Consider the following 17059-nt stretch of genomic DNA (forward strand, 5'->3'; position numbering starts at 1 on the left):
AATTACAAGAGGATGCCGCCCCCAAGAGGTATGCTGGTGTGAGTCTCTTCCTCGTACCGCTTTTGGACAAAGAGATGGTCCTTGTACGTGGGCAGTGCGACATCAATCTCTCCGCACTCAGAGACATCCCCGTCCGGGACATGCTGTGGAACGGCAGACACGTCGGCTTGCACAACAATCTGCAGAGGCAACGAAAGCGCAACGCTGGTGCGACCCGGACCGATGCAGAGGACAAGACGCAGCGTATATGTCCGCGACAGCAAGCAGCTGTGGAAAGTCGGCAGCAATATCTTCCTGTGGTCGATGGGAAGCTGAAAAGCAGCGTCCAGAGTCGTCTCCCACGCCCGTGCCTCGTCCTTCTCTTTCTGCTGCTGCCAGCCGTCGGCCGAAGAAGCAAACGGTACATTCGTGGCACGGCTAGTGTCGGAGTAGTACAGAGACGCGCCAAAGTTGAGCTCATGCCTGGCGCGATTGCGGTCAGGAAAGGCGCCCATGTGAGAGGTGTTGTAGTAGGTTCTGGCGACGAGCTTGGCTGTGATTGAATGAACTGCGGGCATCGATGCCTCACTGCCAGTAGATATGGCTCCGGAGATGCGATCAGCAGGGACGAATCGGAGATTCAGCGCTATGCGGGCCGGGGACGCTTCGCGGGCGTCAGAGGAGAGGACAATGGCAGCGGGCTGCGCCGCCTGCACGGCCACTGTGCCCACTTTCCGTGATACGAGCGTCCTTCGCAGGACCTTGGATGCTTCAAGCTTGTACTCTCCCCCTTTGTCGCCAAGCTCAACGTCAAGGGGAGCATCTTCCGCGTAGGCAGGCAGGATGTTGACTTCGCGATGGCCGCGCAGCACCGATACAGGCTCGGGCATAAACACGGTTCTTTGCAGCACCGACACGGAAATGCAGTACTGCACCCGAGCCGTGTCCGGGCTGCCATCGTCGCGGTCGCCCCATGCCCGCATGGTGGGCGGCAGACGCAGGTGGTGCTCGCGCACAGAGGGGTGCTCGCAGCGCTGGTTGCACGAGCCGATGGGCAAGCCGTCTGGCACGACAAAGTGGAACGGAAGCGCATATGTCTGGCCGGCCCTGAGGATGCCGTCGGCGGGTAGTAGCGAAGGGTGTGATTTTTGGACGGGCATGTCCAGGAGCAGGAAGTGGTGCAGGACCTGGTCGATCTCAGGCGTCATGTAGTTGCGGGTGGCGGCGATGCCGGCAAACTGGATGGCGATGCGGTGAAAATGCGTGTCGCGCGGGACGCGGATGACGGCCTCGCCGGTGATGGGGGCGCCGGTGGTGTACACCTTGGCGGCATAGTGGTTGGTGATGTGGATGGCGATGCGAGCGCGGCCGTCAGAGCTTGGCCCTTGGGAGGACGGCCCGCGATGGGCTTTGGAGCGCACGGCAGGTGCGGCGGCGGCAGCAGCAGCGGCGGCAGCTCGCGCCTTTTGGGAGGGCATCTTGAGAGCACAAAGGTGTTGCAAGATTTGTTTGCACAAAAGTCGCCCGCAGGAGAAGGGAGTGGTGGAGGGTGAACCGGGCAAAGGTAAAGGCTGGAATATGCAGGGTTGGGCCCAACGCACAAACGGGTGTCGCTTGACCTTGCCAGGTTGGTACTTTACATATTCGAGAGATGGAAAGGCGCGTAGGTGAGGCAGGGTCGATGAGGAAGATGAAGATGAAGAAATGGAAAGGTGTCGCAGGAGGATTTAAAGAGTCTAGGAAGAGAGGCAAGAGGGGTCGTCACGGGCGGGATGTCTTGGAATTTGATTAGGTAGTCTCGAGGGTTTGTACCAGTAGGTGCGAGTACGGAGCAGTGGTGGTAATGTACCAGTAATGCTAGAATAAAGCAATAATAAGGGGTATGAGGCTGCCGCGGACAAGTCGTACAAGAAATGGTTTTCTGGCTGCGGCCGCAACAAGGATGGATGGATGCATGCATGCATGCATTGTATGAGCAAGCAAAGAAAGGTGAGGAGCTACAAGACAAGGCAGACGGCAGACAAGGGCGCCACCCTCAGCTGCCACTTCCTTTTGGCGTCGTCCAAGGTACCTAGTTAGTTAACTTACTTGGTACCTACAGAAGGTGTCCGTTTGGTGTGGAGGAAGGACGGACGCTTTGACCGGGGAGCAACTGAGGGGTTCCGTGGCGTCGCACCACAGCATGTCACTACATGTCAGCACCAAGCAAGTTGAATCGGCTATTTAGTTGTGGATTTTGCAGTTGTGAAATTTTAAATCCATATTCCAGCGAATTATAGCAAAAAGCCGTCACATCTCGCAACGACGCGTAACTCCCCCAGTCGCTCCAATGTTTGTTTGCGCCCTCCAGCCCAGCCTCTGCCTGTCGTTGTATGCAGCTGTGCCAAGATGCACGTGGTGACGACGCTAGGCCTGCCCGTGTCGATCTCTCCCCGTCACCCCGTGTCGCTGCATCTGGGGACAAGCCAAAAGCAAACTTGAACCGCTCGCCGCTGGATGCTGGCCCCCTTTCGCAATGTGACATTGGACGAGAGAAAGTGTTTCGGGCCCGGCTTTCCCCAGCCTCTGTAGCACGGAACATGTTCCTCCGAGCCTTGCGCTGGACTGGTGCAAGCCTACACAATGTCAGCGCCAGCTTTCGTCGCTGACATTGTGTACTGGTAGGCGAGTTGCTTGTGTGGACCTCCGACAGGGCTCTGGCACATCCGAATCATCAGCTACCTACTGATTAACCTTTTTTGGTGGGTATTCCAAGGAACAAGGGCGTGTAATGCACGCGGTCCACGTGAATACTGTGCTGCACCGTCCATACGGCATGCACCGGAAAGTTTCGCCCCCAGAAACAGGAACGACAAGAATAAAAGAATCAGGCATGACTCTTTCTTTATCCTACATCATCCACTCATCTGGTGCATGAGGCGCATATTCACTCTGAACGGTGCACCTGAACCATGAGACGTCGCTTCCACCCTGTAGTCAGCCAATGTAGGCTCGCAATGCGTATCCACGAGCCTCATCAACAAAAACACCGTCTGTCGCCGTATATAAAGCCATATTTGCCATCATGATGAATGAGGATCTTAACATCACGTATCAGCTAGGTCTACCAGTACAATCGCCATAGCCATGCTTTTGGCACTTGGAAACGTGCAGAAATACACAACCTCCCCCCAAAAATGGCCAAAAACCATACATGACACAAGGATTCTGCTAGACTCTTTATTGATAGCTTCCGCGTGAGAATTGAATAGAAATCTCGCAAAAATATCTGCGCAGCTATTCTACAACGCTGGAAATGTCGTTGCCCAGCTTCTGTTTTCTGGCCACTTTGTCGCCCGGACACTTTCCATCCTCCGTCATCAACAGACTCGAACACGACATTGAAACCCATAACTAGTACTCCAAAGTAGCCTGGATCTACTTTTGATTGAGACAGCTTCTTTCCAAGACTTGTCGGTAGCTGTTCTTCCCAGCAGCCACCACTCCACAAATCGTGGGCAGCAATTTTGCGTGCCAACGTCGCTGCACCAAGACGATCACCCCCGCCACACCACCACGACAACGCCATTCGTCGTCCGAATAAAACTCTCCGGGGCGGCGTTGCGAGATCTCCGGGCGCTGACTGAGCCTGCTGCGCCGTCTATCGCTCGTCTCCCACCACGGCGCCTCTTCAGTTTCCCAATCTTCCGAATCTTCACAAAATGGACATTAAAATCGAAACGGGACTTCTGCAGAAGACACAGTGGATCGAGTTGTGTAATTGAGCTAAAATACTCCCTTTGGCAGGCTGATGTTGGAATAGGGCTGACGGGCTGTCTCTATTGCGGCGACCCTGAGAAGAAGAGGCCAGCAATCGCTGAGGCCCGCTAGCCGTCGAGTACCCTTTTGGGCAGTGACAATGAGGCTGAGAACCCGGACGGTTCGTGGTGCTTTCGGAGACTTGTTAACGGAAGCGTCCAAACGAGGCACAAGATTCAGTCTCGGTGCATTATGAATGTGAAGCTCTTTTGTTTCTCTTCTGCATTATCTCCTGTCATCTCTGACTTTCGACGTTGAGTCTTTGCTACACTTCACGCCACTTCTCGGCACTTACACGGATCAAGCACCTACCCCAGCTTGGAACACCACGCCGCACGATCCAAAGATAACCTCGACAATCCGAGTTTGAACAAAGAAAAAGACACAAAATCAGCCCTCGAGAAATAAACATGGACAATCTCCCTGCCGAAATATTTACCGAAATACTCGGATACCTCCCCCCCGCCGCCTGCAAGTCCGCCCGCCTCACGTCCCGCCAGTTCAACGCCATCCTCGCCGCGCCCACCTTTAGCCAGCTGCGCGCCTTTCTCGACCCCGACACGGCCATGGCCACACTCTGTGGTACGTTGCACGACCTGCCCGCGCGCCCACGCGCCATGTGGTCCCCCCACTGCAGCGTGCCCGAGGCGCTGCCGCTGCCCCGGAGCTTCCTGCGGGCCATGTACACGGCGCTCGGCGGCCGACAACGGCCGTGGACACGCGCAACCCGGTCGCGGCTTGCGCTGGCGGATTCTTCGTCGGATGAGAGCGGCTCGGAGGAGAGCGAGACGGAGCTGCAGCCGGCGGACGGAGAGGAGGAAGAGGACGGGGACATGAGCGCCGCGGTGATGCTGCAGCGGCTGGGCAGGCCCGAGGTCAGCGAGCAGATGCTAAGGCAGGCTTTGTTTCGCTATGCGCTGTACAAGAGCTACGTATACGACGGTGAGGGCGAGGCGCCGCAGCTATGGGTGATGAATTCAACAAAGTGGAAGTACCAACTCTAAGGTGGAACTGCACCTGTATTGTACATCTGGCTTTAAGCGAGCATTGTGGACTTTTGTTTTTCTATAATAAGCAAAGTGTTTTATTCGTATCTATACACCGACTATCAAGAACAAGCCCAAATATCCCCAATCCATTATAAACAGGGGCTTCACTCTTTAAAGGCTCTTTGCCTCCTCGTTTCTATTATGCAAACCGATTGCGATGAAGGAAATATGTTCCAGGAGGATCCGTATCCTTTACAGGAAGTAGGCGGCAACGAGGCCAGCAACGGCCAGGCCGCTGATGGCCTGGCGAGGCGCCGCCGCCGTCCAGACCTGGTTCGGCTCCGAGCCGTTGTTGCGGCCGCCATCCACAACCAGACCGCCCGTCGGCGCGGCCGCCGCGGCCGTGGCAACGCCCGACGCGCTGGCAACGACGTTCTTGACGGCGACGGCCGCCGCGATGGCGCCCTTGATGGCGTCGACAGCGGCAGGGTTCGGCGTGGCCTGTGCGTCGCGGGCCGTGGCCTGCGTCTCGGCGGCAGCGGCGGCGCCGGTGGGGAGGAGGCCGGCGCCCGCGGAGCCAAACTGCGCGGCGGCGCTGGCGATGAGCTTGTCAATGTCGGCCTCGGAGGGCAAGCCGTCGTCGGCGCCGGCGAGGGCGGCCGCCTGGGACGACTCGGCGGGGGAGGCGGGCGTGGAGGCGTCCGGGGTGGGCTGCGCGCCGGCCTGGATGGACGACTGCGCGGCCGCGACGGCCGCCGTGTTGATGTTGGCGAGGAAGGCGTCGAGCTCGGCAAAGTCGGACTCGTCGACGGCCTGGCCGGCGGCGTGGGTGGCCGTGGCAAAGGCGGCGACGGCGACGAGGGCGTTGAACTTCATGGTGGTGGTATTAAATGGAATATGTTAATATTATTTCGTCTTGGTTATAATTGGAATCAAACAAGAAGAAAAACAGGAGCAAAGAAGACGCAGGTAGCTAGAGAATCAAGCAGCTCTTATATCAATTAGCTCTGCACGTCCTCGGTTCCTCGCTTAGACGGGTCTGCCCCCCCGTGTCGTCACGGCGGCCGTCCGCCCCGTCTACGGAACCTACGGGGGGCAAGGACTGAAGAGAAAGTCCTGCTGAAAACCAACGTCGAAGCGGGCGCTAATTGCTACCTGAAGCAGGATCGCTCCACCTCGCGCATCAAGCATGAACCAGCCGCAACTGAGATTGGCTGGGCCTCCTTGGTCGTTAGGGCGGGACAAGCGTTTTGGTTTCGTTGTGAACGGACATTCGGGGGGCGGGGGCCCGGGCGCGAATCGGCTCCCCCCTCCAAATAGACGTTCTGCCAGGATCTTGGTCAGGTCCTGCTGAAAATAGACTGCCATTGTTTTTCTGCTTTCCAAACAAGCTCATGGCGGGTTTTAGAAGAAATTGCTTGCATATTGCATGTTTCGAAACAAGTATGTTTCGAAAATCATCCAGAATGTACACTAACAACCCACCATCCTTTTTTTTTTTTTTTTAAATATAGCTTAGTTAGTTACACGGAAATTGAAGATTCATTAAAAGTATCCAACATTTAATTATACCCTTCATCGCATCACCTCACAAAGTGTTGAGATCTTGTACTCGGTGGTTAGAGATGACGGGCGGCAAAGCGGCAGGCGCTCAGCCAACTCTCGTCGCAAGAAAGCGGCCAAAGACACATCGTCAAGGGCCGTGCGAGGCTGACGCGTTTCTTCTGGGCACGCATGGAGCTTCCGCAAGGAGGCCCGTGTAATGAATGTCCATCTGTGCAGCCAGCGATCCATCAAAAGTTTAACCACCGCAGTTCATGCAAGCTAGAGCGTGCGCTCAGCTTTTGTTCCTTGATCGGTACCTGGCTTGTGGCGCAGCCACGGGGATCGATGACGGATAAAGTTTGACAGGGGGGAGTTGCGGCGTGCACAATGAAAGCGCGCGCTAGCATTATGTGTGCGTGAGCTTGTTCAGTATAATACGCCTCGTCTCGCACATCAATCATAGATGATTGTTGCTTTTCAAAATCTTCTCTGCAATCTCCAGACTGTGTCTATAAGTACTGTGTCTATGTGTCCTGGCAATACCGTCTGTGGCTACGGCGACTTTGGCTTCATTACTTGACCAGCACGCAGTGAGGAGAGTTTAGTTCTTTGAAAAAGTAATCATAGTATTATCTCATGAGTTTTGTGACATCATGCTCGTCAGTATATCTACACCATTCCGGGAATCTCATTAAATAGCAAAAGCAAACATGTCGCACAGACCGCCTTTATACAGTAAATCATCCCAATAGAGCGCAAATCACGCAAATCAAAGCACATCGTTTTCTTCATCGCATTCGTCAGTTTTGCGCACGCTTAAAACAGCGCAGCGACAGCCAGACCTAGGGCAAAGAGACCGCCCATGGCGTTGTTGGCAACGCCGTTGTTGGAGTTGGCAGGAGGAGAGGTGGTGGTGGGCTTGGGGCCAGCGGTGGTGGTCAGGGTGATGATGCCGCCGCCGCCGCTGGTCGTGCTACCGCTGGTCGGCGGGCCGGTGATGGTGCCACTGCTCGACTGAGTGATGATGGGGATGGTGACGGTCCCGTTGCCACTGTGCGTAGGGGTGATGGACGTGCCGGGAGGAGGAGGAGAGAGAGTGGTGATGACACTGCTGGTGCTGCTGCTGCTGCTGGGAGTGGGCGTCGGGGTTGCAGACGAGCTCTCCGAGGTGTGGGATCCAGTGGAGGAAGTGCCGGGAGGAGGAGCACTGCTCGAGGTAGAGCTGCTGCCTCCGGTGCTGGTCGTGTTCGAAGTGGGAGGGACGGTAGAGCTGCCGGTAGAGCTTCCGGTGCTGGTAGGCTGGCCGGTCTGGGTGGCCGACGGGGTGCACTGGCCGGCGGAGAGGGTGAAGGGCTTCTCGGCATAGACGACACACTGCGGAAAGTGGTGTTAGTACGACGGACTTGTCGGCTAGATGTGTGTTTCTGTGCTCCCCAAGATTGGGAGCACAACGGCACGGCGGGGCGAGTCAACTCACGTTCTTCTGGCAGGCAGCGTCGCCGGCGTCGCGAGAGCTTTCCCAGCACTCGGCGATGCCACCGGCGGGAGGGTAGCCGGAGACGTTGTCGGAGCAGCGGCCAGGCGTGCCGGTGGCGTTGGCGTCGCAGCGCAGGATAATGTCGCCGCCCATGCAGTATGTGGCATTGGGCTTAGTGCAGTTGATCTTGGCGCCCGAGGGCAGCGCGTGCTGGGGCTCCGCGGCGGCGAGGCTAGCAGCGAGGACAATGGCGGCGGCGGTAGTCTTCATGATGACGGGGTGCGTGGTGTTTGTCAAACGATTGGCCAAGAGTGGCGTTCCTTGGTTGATATAGTAGCGCGGTGAGGCGTAGTTCGTTTGCGTTTGTAGTGAAGCGAGTGGCTTAGTTGAGAATCAACCTAGTGGAAAGAGGAATAATTAAAAGCCGGGAGATCTGATGATGGAATAAAGGGTCTGAAGGGTGTGCAGGAGGGGGAGGCTGCGGGATGTATTTATGTTCCCAGTTCGGGCCTTTGTCAGACGCTAGATGTGCAGGCCGCCGGATGGTTGGGGCGAAGCGGGATGCAGCTAGCGAGAGACAGACGCGCGACAGGGACGGAAGAGGAGAGCAAGACGAGGGTGCGAGGTACGGTGACTACAGTCGGCGACGATACGATAGGAGCATGTACCGTCTGAAAATAGACAAGGCCCGCGGACGAAAACAAGCAGAATCGGCGCTTTTTTTTACGAGGTTGCAGTGTGACCTGGTGGGCCAGTCTTGGGCAGAGGCCCCAGGAAAAGAAGGTGGTGGCGGGTTGAGTCTTGAGTCTTGAGGTCTGTCGTGCGAGTCCGTCAGGATGTGGTGTGGGTGGCTGTGAGCGGCGCCCCCGTTTTGATGCTATTCTTGCACGCACTAACCGGTCCTGCTGGACCCTTTCGGCCTGCATCCCTGACCGTAACGTCACTCTTGGGAACTGTTTCGCCGCTAGCCCTACCGAATCCCATCTTTGCTGGGTCTTCCTGCAAGGCTGGTTGGCCACTGCCGGACCACCAGTGTCGTCATAAGGTCGCTAGCCAAACCACCAACGCCTGGCCAACCAAACAACGGCTCCCGGCATCTCGGGGTTGCCAATCAACCAATGTACTCCGTTACGCAGTTGAGAGATACAAGACGGGCTGTCGTGGGCTTGGCGAAAAAAAAAAAAAACCAGTCTCTTTTTGCTTGCCAACGTCGTAGTGATGTACAGTTGCGACGTCACCAGACCGATGGCAAACAAAGAGCTCTCAACAGAGATTCTTTGTCCGTTTTTGCCACTTGTACTTGTGATGGCAGTAGAAAGAAGCAACTCAATAAATAAAATGCCGACAATATTTACATGTACTTTTGGGATTATCACTCCGTCTCGTTTCGACTAGATTTTCCTCTGCCCATCCCCGCCACCAGAGCTGATGGGCACACTCAGGGTACGAAATAGGCATCTGCTTTTTCCCGTGTTGTTTCAGAACCAAAACTAGGGCCAATCGTCCCTCCGAGGTGCGCTGCCTTTTTTTTTCTCGTCCAAGACAAAAAAAGAAAACGCGCTCGCACATCCACGAGCCAATGAAACAGTCCGGCCAGGGTATAACAGCAAGCACCAGAGACACAAAGAAAAAGAAATCACATAATATATCCTCGGAAACATTGCGTTTCGGGGGGCAGGATTGGACCCCTGGTGCACATCACACGCATCCCACTCCCATCGTTCTGGGTCTGCCGCGATAGAGCCGAGCTGCTGGATTAAGACAAGGAGCAGTTAGTTATAGCGATCCCTGGGCGCGCGCGCAGAGGCTGGGCCATCGTCATATTGTGGGGAAAGGAAGGAAGACGGCACCCCTCACGTCAGCAGAGATTCGACACTCTTACACACGGGCAGAAGGAAGAGATGGCCACGTTGTACATGGTGATTCTTTTCCGAGAGGAATACATTTCGATTATTAAAAAAGGGCTCTCGATTCAACACCTCGATGGCTTAGCCCGTCTTTCTCTGAAGAGCTGTCCTAGACACGGCTGTGGGCGGCTCCCTCGCGTGAAGCCACCTTGTAGCTACGAATAGCAATCGGCACACAGGCCCAACACCTTTTCGACATTGGCCGTTGAGAGCCTGATGTGATGTGATTGCTGCAAGTTGTCAGCTGCAGTTCCCTTTTTCTCGTTTCTTGCTTCGTTCCCGTTCCGGCTGCCTGTACTTGGACCACTCCGTAACCGTCCAGGAATAGAAACCAGCCGGGCTCTTGACAGAAGACATTTTTTTTTCAAATCGGAAAACCGAGACATCACCAAAATTGGCCACCTACCTCTTTAAGCGATGCCCAGCGTTTAGTCAAGTCGTCACGTGGCGCACCAGACACATGGCCGTGGCTTGTACAAGTGCAAGCGCTATGTTAGGATCAGTGTCTGCAATGACATGGCCCGTACTGTGAGACTAGGCTGGGTGGTGGGTGATTTCTTCTCGTATTGCTCCGCGGGGTCGACATGGGCAGTCGACGATCTGAGCCGCCCGCGTGCCTCACATAAACGACACTTTCCGCCCCTTCTGTCAGCAAGCAGCATTGGCGCTGTTGTTTCATGCATGCAATTTTTTCTTTTTTATGCGATTTTTAATTTTCTTTTTTCCTTTTGCATAAGGCATGCGGCGTGGTCTTGCCAGCTGTGCCTGTATCAAGTAGAAACTATATCGCTAGCTATAACCTGTCTTGAGCTGCCGTGTCCGAGTTGTCAATAGGCTTTGCAGTTGGTACGAGCTCTGTGTAAGCGCTTTTGACATGGCCTCTCGAGGCGATTGGAATGGCGGTGTCGTGGATGCATTCTTTCCTTGCATCGCCTCTGCTTGCCGATGAAGAGGCAAAGAAAAGCAGGGGCAAATCCTTACCGCGCCGCTCTACTTTGGTCTATTGCATGCTGCGGTGCAGGAAATGCCGCGATGCGACTGGCTGGTAGTAGACTGTGTGTTACACACGGCGGCACGTTGCTTTTCGCTAGCAAGTCGGGCATATGCCGATGCAGACCAAGGGCGAGTGTGTACGTCTTTTTCTTGGGGGAAAAATTCTGACCGTCTCTTCATTCGTGTTGGGTCATCTCGCGCGCCAACAAACTCATGCCATTTCGCTAGCGGTTGGGCTCTCACGATGGCTGGGCCGGCGCACACGGGACAATTAATATGCGATAAGCTACTATTGCGTGAAAGGCATAGAAACGACTTGCTTAATAGTAACTTGTCTTTTTGATCCTTCTTCTTATAGTCCCTTGAATTTTCTCATCCTATATTTCACTCTCTTTCTTTCTTTTTCTTTTTCGGCTCGCATCGAGTTTGCTCTTGTTGGTCCGTTACAGGGTAGGCATTGGGACAAGGACGCCAACGCGCGCAGCAGCAAGTGTGCTTGACAAAATATGCCTCTGTTCTCTATTGGCCGGACGCAGGGCTCCACGGCGCCCTCACACATCGCCTGCTGCTAGGCCCAATTCGCAGAGCGGGAAGCGACCGTGGGCACGGCCCGGAACCGCTGGTCCACGGACGAAGCCGGCGCCAGCGGAGCCCCTCGTGCAGTTTTTCACGCCCAGATTCAGATTATACAGGCAAGGAGGCCAATAGAAGGGGAGTTCCCAGCCCCCCCAGTATGAGAATTCTGCGATGCAGCCTCATGGTTTTTTTTTTGGGACTTTCGGCAGTCTAGCTTGCATGTTCATAAGTCCATGTATGTACAGCGCAGCACCACCCACACTTTTATGCAAGGCAAGCCGCTCCTCGCTAGTCCATCACGTCACTGGCTGGATGCACGAGAGAGGGGCCGCTGGCTCAAGTGCTGAGAAGACGATTCGTTGCTTTGACCAAAGAGGTGGCTATCCTGCGAGACTTTGTGCAGAGGCCAGCAGAGGACAGGAGAAGAAAGAGTGCAAAAAAGCAGACCCGGATATGCAGAGGAGTGGGTAATGAAAGAAACTGGCGACTATCTTTGCAGGCGTGGTTGTGCAGGGCTTGAGGGGCCTCGTCACCCTCCCGGCTGCTGCGATGCCTCAACGGTCGGCTTCTGGACCTTTATTGGCCTGCTCCTTTGCTTCCCTTGCTTTTTGTCTTATTTTTCTACTATTGAATTTCTGCAGGCGAATATGCAGACTGAACTCTCTGGCTCATCGGTCAGCCAGGTGATGCGACACCGGCTGCGACGCTCCATCTGTCCCTTCACCGATCACGGACGCAGGCCGTCTTCTGCTGTGCACCTTTGGATGCATCTTCGCAAAATATTGTCAGCATCTTCTGTTCTTGTTCGTTTTCCGTAGTTTTCGCCCGCTCTGCTTGAGTCTCCCCTGCTTATGCGATCGTGCTACCTCACCTCGCCGGATCGCTTCAGACGCCCCTCTTCCGTCGCCTGGCTTGGCCTCGTCCACATGTGCTGCAGTAGAGGCGTCCCCAGCCCCCTCATCAACAACTGGGTCAGAGCAATAAAACAGAAAAAGAGAGGCAGGATTCGTTGTTGTTTTGCTGCCACACGACGTAGAAATCACTGGCATCTTCAAATTTCGAGAGTACACCCTGTTTCTTGTGCCCCTTGAGTTGTTATCTGCTTGAAAGCATCTGCCAGTTGGCGCTCCGTTTGCACGTTTGCACGGCTCCACTGCCAGCTGCCAGCACTTAAAACCACCTGGCACACCCTGGCACACCCTGGCACGGTGCGCCTTCTAGCGCCTTCCCTTGCGTCTTGACCACTGCCGGCCACTGACTGGCCCGCGACCAGCCCACTGCCAGCCCACTGGCCACCACCCTGTTTCTCCCCGTCACGCTGGTGAGCCTGCGCTATAACGGCTTCACACCCTGGCCCTGGCCCTTCTCGCCTCTTCATTATTCTCTCCAAAATTCTCCAACGGCTTCGAAACCGCCACCCCGACCTCTTCTCGCCCAGGGCTATGCATACTCCTACCCACTGCGACGTTGCGCTCTAATTCACGACTCTACGAAACACCGACTTCCATCTCGCGATTTTGACGTTGCGCGACACTCGTCAACTGCACTCTTCCCCCCCTCCCCGTCCGTGTCTCACCCGGCCTCCCGCCAGCCCGGCTCGACCTCTTGCGCCGTTGACGCAGAAATCTCACCTGCTGTTCGTGTCTGAGTCGCAGTCTTGTTCCCCTTGGCCAACCAACTTCTTTCCGCCTACTTTCTTCTTTCGACGACTCTTGGACCTCCTGATACGATACCTGCGCTCACCACGTCACCCGCCCACTCTAGCTGCTGTATGCGTTGCATAGACTCTGCGACAGGCATCACTCCTGCCCTCGCCGAGATTTCTCTCCTCGAATAATTCCCTGTCGCATCGTCTCGCCTGTGCCCATGGTCCGCTAAGCTCCCGTCGCCCTCCGCTTATGCCGAGTATGCTTGCGACTGCGCCCCTCGCTCCGTCGCCGACTATCATGGGATCGTCGACAGAGCACATGTATCGGGCCCTCTCCGACCCGTTGGTCCCGTCGCCTAGGCAGTTCAAAAAGCATAAGACCTTGCCTCGACCGGCAAACGACATCGACCTTGCCCCAGATGTCACTCCCTCCCGAGCCACCTCGGATGCCTATCGTCTAGTCCTTGACGCCTCATACGCCCTCAGCTCATCCGCCACCCACTCGTCCCCGGCCGCCGGCTCCCAGACCGTCAAGCCGACGTCACGACGCCTTGCCTCGACTTCCGCTGCTGGCCCTGATCCTCCGCCAACACCCCCAGCGCACTCTCGCGCTTCATCCAGTGGAAACCCCACACTAGATCCAAGCCCGACCGCAGCGGAACCTGCCAGACTGCATCCTCCTCCGCCCCTTGCGCTGCGGAAACCTCCCGTAACGCCACCCGATCAAAGAAGCCCACCGACTCCTGACGTAACACCCCCGAAGCCTCAAACTGCCGTGAAAGCTGTGCGCCAACCGCACTGGGAGCAATCTTCCACTGGCGCCACCCCGACCGACTCTCGCAACGACTCGTTCAAGACGGCCCAGGAAGAGCAATTCTCCTCGGAAGACGACCATGCTCGCGCTGCCCTGAAGTCCCGAACCAACTCGGCGCACACCTCACAGACCACCATCCTGCGCATCCCAGAGCTGCCTGCACCTGCTCCCGTGCAGGTGCAGCCCCTGGCCTCCGCCCCAGGGAACCCTCCCGTCAGTGTGCAGCAGCTGACTCCACGTACCATGGATGAATTTCGCCAATTCGACGGAGAATGGGACTCTGCGCGGCAGCTAGCCAAGGACCGCAACCACGAGCAGCAGCAGGACGGCAGCCGGCCGCGTGCAGTTGTCAGCAAGCGGAAGCGCCCAGTTCCCAAGACGCCCATCATTACATCCCCACCTACAGCTAAGCGCGAGGTGGTGGAAGAACATGTCATCACCCCTACCGCTGCCACTCGCGCCGCACGACATGTCCAGGTTCGAGACAATGCTGTTGTGGACGCATCGCCCGTTAGCTCCTCAGTACGATCCGTTTCCGAAACTTCAGCCAGTGTCGATGCTCGGAGATCTTCAGCGACATCTGCACGATCAAGTTCTTCTGCTGTTGTCGAAGTTCTTGTTATGAATGGCCCTGCTCAGCCGCCCCAGCGAAGACGCACTCTCCGACATGTCAAGAAACAAAATCTGCTGCGGCAGCCTCTACCCGTGCCCGATAGATCCTCCGGCAGCAGCTTCGATGCTCACCGGCGTCTTCCTCAGCCGCAGCGCAAGCGCCACGAAAGCCCCGTGTCTCGCGACCGCAGCCGACCACCCAGCACGCAGGTCACCTCTAATCACCCCATTGGAGATAATAGGGCGCGCCGTGAAATCTGGAGCAACGGAGGTATCCCGGTCATTGTTGTGCCAGATAGGCGTTCCTCAAATCGCAGCAAATCGCGCGAACCGTCGCTACGCTCTACTTCTAGTAAACGCTCCAAGAGATCTGCTAGCATTGGTTCGCCCCAACGGACCCGAGGCTCCCTGGACACGTCTCGGCCCGAGTCTCTGGCCCGCGGCAGAAATGCTGGCAGAACCGCCGGCGATGAACGAACCATGGATTTTGCTCCATTTATCCCGGCTCGTTCCTCATCGCTCTCTGCTCCGACCAGCCGAAACGTTTCCCGCACGAACTCACTGACGACTGAGAGCATGCGAGCGCACAATGACTTGCAAAGAAAGGAGGACGAAGCAAATTCAGTCAATTCAGCCAAGGCCGTCAAATCAGAGCGTCATGTGGGTGAGACGTTCCCGGTGCTCAGCCTACCGCTTGCGCCGACATCTCCTATAAAGCCCGCTGATGCCCAGTTCAACCGCGACAGACCAATGAGCCCGCCGCTTGACCAGCTTCCTACTGAGGATGGCATGAGTGCCAAGAAATACTCATCTCGAAATACTCCCTTTTCAGTTACATCGGTTGCTACCACCGGGACTGCGCCAGAAGTCTCGGAGGCGTTCGCGGTGCACATGTACCCGCACCAGAACTCGTCTGTCGTCATGATAAACCATTCTGCCCGGCCGTCCGACTCTTCTAGCGCAGCACATATCGCAGCGTTACCTCAGCTCGTCCCGACTATTACTACTACTGACGCCCAAGGCGAGCCGCCCGTCACACCCCCCGAGCAGCAAAACAAGACCGAAGATGTCGACTCTCCACTGCGCAACCCACGAGCACCGCCTGACCCTCCTTCGCATCCACCTATGCTCAACCTGATCCCTGCTACGCCATCTGGAGCTACCCCAGCCGACGAGAGTGACAGGCGATTGGGAAATTTCTTTGAAACAACACCACCAAGACGCGAGTCTCTTATCAAACGGGCTTTCAGCCGTCGCCGTCGCAACTCTGTTGATTATCCACCAAACTCGGCCAAGTCTCCTGGCAGACTGACCCGGTCATTTTCGCTGTCTCGATCTCTGGGTCTGGACTCGAGTGCTCGCCCAGTATTTGGAGTCGACATTGATGGCGAGGTAGCGCCCAAGAAAGCGAGCAGGGACCCTGTGGAGCGAGAGAAGCTCCATCCACTGTGGCGTCCGCAATATGAGGACGACGAGTGTGAGTATGGTGACAGCTGCCCTCACCACAGCAAGCGCGACACGACATATCGCTATCCACTCGTGGACAACCGCCCTCGCCCGCCCAAGAGGAGCCTCAGCGCCCGCATGAAGAACACATTTGCCATTCTGCCGGCCCGAAACGATAGGCAGTATCCGGTCGAGGACAGGACAAGTTGGCCAGAGCGTCGAATTATTCGCCGGACGCCCAGCGGCAATTTGCGAGTGATGCAGCGACGCGCCAGTCTAGAATCCCTGCCCATGTCGCCCCGTCTCAATAGAGGACAAACAGAGCCGCTACGCCCGTCCACCGATACGGAACAAACTCGACGTCCGTTTCGACTGCCAGGCGCCCTCCGCCGCGCAGAGACGGCAGACGCTGGAACAGGCCAACGCCGACGACGTTTCTCGTTGAGCGATAAGCTGGAAGACATTCACAACATCCCGCGTTTCCTGAACGACAAGCGACGCGAGAAGAGAACGCAAGAGCTGCGCCAAATGATCAGCGGTCCTACCAACGTTCGCGATGGCGTCGGCGAGGTGGTCCGCCGGGGCAACAGCTGGGGTAACCGGGAAACCTTCAACGCGAACCACAACGACTTTTGAGGCGACAACGGATCACACCTTTTGCATTCTTGCGTATCATGACGCATTACGACGCAACGACACCCATACATGACTACAAAGAAACAAACCAATCACAAGATTGATACCTGTTAACGATTGCTTACGATTTACACGATACAATGAACAAAAGAGAAGACGTCTTTATCAAGACAGAAAGCGAGAGCAGATGCGATGACATCTTCTACATTACGTTTCAGCGCATGATTCTTGCTCGCATCTAGCAGTGACTGGGGAAGAGGGGAACAAAAAATATTTGCCTTTGTTTTGCTTGGAAGAGATGGTGATGGGGGGTTTGCGGACGAGTCTTGGCTGTTTCGGGAGGTTTTTTTTTGCTGTATAATTAGGGCACATGGCCCCCTTGGTTTTAGTTTTGCTGCTTTATATATCGATGGAAAGGGATGTATATATATATGCCGAGTCCCGTTGGAAAATGGAAAGATTTGCAAAACAGACAAGGGCCGGCTCCTTGAGGTGAAGCAATGAAATCTTGGTGTTATGATGTCAACTTTGTCTTTTTCCCCATGCTATAAAGCTACGACTGTGATGTTACTTCAACATTTGTGCTGTGTATACAGAAAACTAAAGCTGTAGATGCCAATCCGAAACGCCGAGATGTTT

At 55.8% G+C, this 17059-nt stretch overlaps 5 protein-coding genes across 5 annotated transcripts; 2 read left to right on the plus strand and 3 right to left on the minus strand.

Annotated features, from left to right (window-relative positions):
- Positions 1–2: 2 nt before the first annotated feature.
- On the minus strand, positions 3–1457 carry LMH87_004803 (uncharacterized protein; the record flags this gene model as incomplete). The annotated part of the gene is made up of 1 exon (XM_056196077.1): positions 3–1457. One exon carries the CDS (start codon positions 1455–1457, stop codon positions 3–5), a length of 1455 nt encoding a protein of 484 aa, XP_056049642.1.
- A 2730-nt stretch (positions 1458–4187) lies between these two features.
- On the plus strand, positions 4188–4781 carry LMH87_004804 (uncharacterized protein; the record flags this gene model as incomplete). The annotated part of the gene is made up of 1 exon (XM_056196078.1): positions 4188–4781. The coding sequence occupies one exon, from the start codon at positions 4188–4190 to the stop codon at positions 4779–4781; it is 594 nt and encodes a 197-aa protein (XP_056049643.1).
- A 237-nt stretch (positions 4782–5018) lies between these two features.
- LMH87_004805 (uncharacterized protein) lies at positions 5019–5642 on the minus strand (the record flags this gene model as incomplete). Its single annotated transcript, XM_056196079.1, has 1 exon — positions 5019–5642. One exon carries the CDS (start codon positions 5640–5642, stop codon positions 5019–5021), a length of 624 nt encoding a protein of 207 aa, XP_056049644.1.
- Positions 5643–7080: 1438 nt separating this feature from the next.
- Positions 7081–8058, minus strand: LMH87_004806 (uncharacterized protein; the record flags this gene model as incomplete). Its single annotated transcript, XM_056196080.1, has 3 exons — positions 7081–7097; positions 7154–7685; positions 7789–8058. 3 exons carry the CDS (start codon positions 8056–8058, stop codon positions 7081–7083), a joined length of 819 nt encoding a protein of 272 aa, XP_056049645.1.
- Positions 8059–13210: 5152 nt separating this feature from the next.
- Positions 13211–16420, plus strand: LMH87_004807 (uncharacterized protein; the record flags this gene model as incomplete). Its single annotated transcript, XM_056196082.1, has 1 exon — positions 13211–16420. One exon carries the CDS (start codon positions 13211–13213, stop codon positions 16418–16420), a length of 3210 nt encoding a protein of 1069 aa, XP_056049646.1.
- Between the last annotated feature and the right edge of the window lie 639 nt (positions 16421–17059).

The sequence above is a fragment of the Akanthomyces muscarius genome, chromosome 2 (assembly GCF_028009165.1).
Source record: "Akanthomyces muscarius strain Ve6 chromosome 2, whole genome shotgun sequence".
NCBI lineage: Eukaryota > Fungi > Ascomycota > Sordariomycetes > Hypocreales > Cordycipitaceae > Akanthomyces > Akanthomyces muscarius.